The 5,216-nt window shown below is 32.4% G+C and overlaps 1 protein-coding gene across 1 annotated transcript in view; it reads right to left on the minus strand.

Moving 5' to 3' along the window:
* Positions 1–665: 665 nt before the first annotated feature.
* The window catches only part of LOC107847709 (phospholipase D gamma 1-like), a 19,475-nt gene continuing 14,924 nt past the window's right edge, over positions 666–5,216 (minus strand). Inside the window, exons 9-10 of the mRNA XM_016692143.2 lie at positions 2,205–2,402; positions 666–1,190 (exon numbers count right to left, since the gene is read on the minus strand). Coding sequence (XP_016547629.1) covers positions 897–1,190; positions 2,205–2,402 — 492 coding nt within the window. The 3' untranslated portion in view covers positions 666–896. The remainder of the gene's footprint in view (positions 1,191–2,204; positions 2,403–5,216) is intronic.

Raw genomic sequence — 5,216 nt, forward strand, 5'->3', positions numbered from 1 at the left:
AATGAGGCCTAAATGACTAAACAAGTTGTATATATTCAGATTTATATTTTCAAAGCAAAATTAATAAGGTTAATTTGGTAAAATGGGCTCCTAATAAATATTTTTCTTAATGGGTGTATCAAATCTATAGGGGCCAACTAATACGAAATGGAGGGAGTAACATATACTCCTTTTAATTTAACACAAAATTTAAGAAATCTGATTTACCAAAATGTCCTTCAATTTTGTTACTATTAAACATGTCAGTCGAAAGTTAAAATTAAAAACCGTCCAAAAAAATCTTTTTTTTTTGAAGAAAATAAAAAGAAAAATAATATGAACAAATTGAAACATATGATTTTTTATTTCTTTTTTGACAAGCATCTTAACCTATGAACTCACCGTATCTTTTTTTTTTTTTTTTAAAAAAAAGAAAAGTTTATAACCTAATTATTCGAAAGGAAAAGAAAACCTTCACCCTTGCTTAGTGTAAAATATGGGTAGAAGCACCGAGTTATCGAAGCAAAGAACTATGTATTCTCAAAATCAACATTACTACAAATCTTTGTGAGCTTGCAGACCTCAAATAATTACTAAACCAATTTTCTGCTGCTAAAATACTTAGGCTCATGATAGTACCCTTTTCTATATGTTAACTGTTATAAATCTATAGATAGAAAACTCCATTCCCGACATCCTCTCTGTACCTAATATAATTTTGCATTGTACTAGTCTCTAAATATACAGCAACATTGACGCAAAGGAAAGAGTTATCATGTGACTAGGAGGTCAAAGTTCAAGAAATGGACATAACTTCTTGACCCTTCGCGGAACTCTGTGCATAGTGGAAGTTTAGTCTACTAATGCGTCTTATTAATAATCTCAAAAGTACAAGTTGAGAAAAGAAATGGCAAAATTCAAATGGTAAGATTCTCTTGAATGGCTAGGAATGATCCAATTATGTCTCCACCAACATCTGGAAATTCTTCAAATCCAGGAAGACTCTTCACCTTGCCTCTCCTATCAACTTCAACAGGGTACTTTAGGAGGTGACCTCTCATTTCAGTTACTTCATCAGCTGAAAATTGTTTCCAGTTTGCTTCACCCATTGACCTAACCCGTCTTACACATTCTAGAGACTCTGGTCGGGTAAAGTAGTCATCGACAACTCCAAGATGCTCAGCCCACAGAGACATTCTATATCTACATATCTACAGAAAAATAAATTGACACAAATGCAAAGGATCGGATGATAGCATTGGGGGAAACAATTAAGTTCCAAGAAATATAAATCTTTTATGAGCACATAAGGGTCACCACATAGGGTGATTATTACGAAATTAGGGGAATCAATCTGAACTACCTTATTCTGAGCAGCACCATCAACAAGAACAACAATAATAACATATCCAGTGTAGTCCCACAAAGTGAGGTTTGTAGAGGCTAGAGTGTATGTAGAACTTACCCTACCTGAGAGATAGAGGTTGTTTCTGATAGATCCTAGACTCAAGGAAAAACAGTCCAAGGCAGTCCAGAATAAAGAAGGAAGTAACAAGAAACAACAGATAGTTATAGAACATAAACTATAACAAGACAATATTATAATCAAGGTACTAGGAGCAACAAATAGTAACAGAATCGAAGGACAAGAAACTACAAAAGCAATGGTATGATTTTAAGCAGCACTATCATAAATAGAAAATGAGCAAACTCCAAATGTCAAAAGGTTTTGCATTTAGACAGTCAGTATCAGCTTGCAATTGAAAATATGAAATGGCATAAAACAGAGGCATCCTGCAGAAAACATTACATTCTTGTTTAGAAAACTTGATTATTTACTTGTTCAGCAGATGCGAGTTTTGCACCGCACAAATTACTGGAACGAATAAATTTTGAAAAATATAATAGGTTCCATACTTGGTAAAATGGATTTGGAGATATCATGATTAAGCTGGGTTCTCATTTATCATGTCATAAATCGGAAGCAGCAAACCAAATAGTTTTCCTTAGAAGGAAGAGAAGCTAACACTTGCCTAATTCCTTCTGTTCCTTTAGGCAAGTCAAGGAAAGGGAAGCGATGGGAGAAGTTCAGTTTCTACCTACCATATTAGCAATCACTGAAAATGGAGAAGAATTTTTAGGTTCACAGAGAGGTCAAAGCTTTTCCTGGATTCAAGGGTTCAATCAAATTATTCAGGTATATATAGAATTTGCTCAATGATCACCTGTCCACTGGGACTCGACTGTTTTCTTGCCCATGTATGATGAGGTTGATATGCTCCCATCGCTATCTCTGTGTCTCTGGTCCCCTCTAGTGAGCGTTGATTGATGTTTGCAGATCCCACTATGACATACTCATCATCCACAATCATGCCTTTAGAATGAACATATATCATAAATCTTCTGTATTTTCGACTCAGTGCCTACAATGTCATAAGTGATAAATAATGTGAACCTTGCATGTTAGAGTCTAGGTAGAGAATTTTACAACAAATATGTTAGGATCTTTGGAGAAGGATTGATTGATAGGGTGATATATAAATTCATATGAAAGAGCATAATTTTAATCCATATGAAAGTGGAAACATAAAACCCTAATCTATAAAACCCAAATCTAATATTTATGAAAGTAGGAAACATAAAACTCTATTCTAATTACGATAGCTAAAGTAAATCCTACTGTAGAATAATAAATATAACTGTGTTATAAATGTATTTACATTATAATGAATGTCTATCAAGATCTACTTTGATATCTATTAGGATTTGAAGCATCCGTCTTTTACTCAGACTAGGAGTAAATTTCCTCTTAAAATAGAGGGTTTTGTTCATTGTATTAACAATCAATATGATCTCTCATCCCTCAAGAAGTAATAAGAATTACTCTCTCTTCTTTCTCTACTCTTCTTCTTTATTCTTTATTGTTTTATAAAACGTTATCAGCACGAAGTCTCTTACCAATTGAGATCTGTACGAAGTCTCTTACCAATTGAGATTTGCTCGTACGTGGCTACACAAGTTTTCCAGTCTAACCAATTTAGATTATCAACACGAGATTCTGCCAAATAAGGTGAGATTATAAATCTGAAGGATTTCAAGGTTAGAAATTCTTTATGTTATCTTTCTTTTGCTACTACTAATATAATTATTATTGGATTTGAGAAAAAATAATTGGTTTAGAACCATTTATATTTTAAATTTATTCCTCAAGAACAATATTATCAAAAAGGATGATAATATGTTGGGTTCAAATCCCATCGATTTATGTCTAAGACGCCTTTATATGGATAAAATATTGAGTTTGAACCTCAATACACCATATTGATAATATTGTGACGGCTAAAGCAAAATAATGGGTGTTTGATAAAAAGTCATGAAATTCGACCCATTGAATATGTTCCATTCCATGAAGTGAATGTGGTAGCAATGTATGATAAGTCTGAAATATGACAACTTACTTCATTCTTGAGGTGTATGTGGTAGCAGTGCATAATATGTCTGAAAGAAGACAAGTGATTGAATGCACGAATATAATAATGATCATCAAAAGTGATAATATTTTCACACGCTTATATGATTATAAGATATGCAAGAGAAAAATTCTCTACATCATATGTATGCCTCGAGTTGCTTCTGAAGTAGCAAAATTTTGAAAGAGGTTATAAGCTATCATAATTTGATAGGCTTAAGGCACGATTATATTCTATTTCTGGGGAATGAGAAACTTATTAATTCAAATGTGCACTTGATTGTGATTGTATCACAACTCACCTCCGAAAGAGGTTGAATAATTTTAAAATCTACTTCTGAAGCAGTAAATCTAAAATTTATTCATGTAATAGTAAATCTGAAACTTACTAAAGAAAAAGTACATGTTATGGTAAACTTGGAGTTTACTAGAATAAATGTTTATAAATTGATATGAACGATTGTGATATCTCGAAGATGTGCATGTATTGAAGAACTAGAAGATTCTTTAAGAATTGTTTATGTCGTTTGTTCTTATGACAAGTTGGTTGGACCAACTAATATTGAAATTGGATCCCTTCGAATCTGAAAATTATAAAAGGTGAATAAGGGCCCGTTCACCTATCATGTGATATGTTGAAAAGATGTATCAATAAGATGATCACATATACATTCATGGTCAACCTACATTTGACATTCATAAAGTTACTTGTTCAATATAAATTGAGCATAATTTTCAGATTGTGTAATCAAGATAATTCATCTTGACGGTGATAGTTTAGCATTGAATGTCTTTGATAAATATCTAAACCATTGTTAATGAGAACAAAACTTAATGTATTGGTCTGAAATATGATATATTGCAATAGCATTTGTATGCATTAGACCAATAAATTATGATTATTTCTTCCCTCTCAATTGGTTCAAGGTCGGGAACCAATTATTCCATCTAATAATTTTGATGTGCGGTATATGATTAATGAATATACCATAATACACAACGGTGGATTCCTCAAAGAAGTAGAGGATGTATGTTAGTTTTCCTAACATAAGGGGGAGATTATAAGCACTATGAAATATATTAGGAATTATCACCAGATCCTCATCTAAAAGATAATTCAAGTCAAATGCCGAAAGCATCTCATATTAAGCGCAAGTGCTCTTATTTTGTGTTCTTAAAGGACAGAGTCTATGCATGCGTGAAGCATGGTAGACTAATCGGTTCCAAATGAAATAGTCCTTGAAAAATAAGGAGCAAATAATCATAATAAGGAGGCAATGAACTCTTGAAGAGCCTACGATATCACTTCATGAAACCTTATGTAAGGTTCATGTGCCTGAAAATAATGAAGTGATGAGATCTCAAAATGTTATGTCGCATTGTAAACCAATACAAAAAGATATATCATCACTATCTTTGACACAATATTGGCACAATATTGTGAAAGATTACGAGAATCTAAATTCTACGTTTATTTAAGTATGCTGACGTGGAAACATTTATCAAGTGACATGAAAGGATGCATTTTGGTAAGCGTAAAACTTATTTGATTTGGAGTCTAGACACTTGAAGATGTTACTTATGAAATGTTGAATATTGTCACTTGACAAAACTTATGTGAAAACTTTTAAGGATTCAAACTGCTTGAAGCATATAAAAGTTTTTGGAAAACTTATTTATAATCCTTATATTGTATAAGCTTATTGCTTGAACATCATTGGAACTCTTGGAGAGTTTTCAAAGCAATAGATTATTTGCTGAAATTCGA

The sequence above is a fragment of the Capsicum annuum genome, chromosome 10, assembly GCF_002878395.1.
Source record: "Capsicum annuum cultivar UCD-10X-F1 chromosome 10, UCD10Xv1.1, whole genome shotgun sequence".
Lineage (NCBI taxonomy): Eukaryota > Viridiplantae > Streptophyta > Magnoliopsida > Solanales > Solanaceae > Capsicum > Capsicum annuum.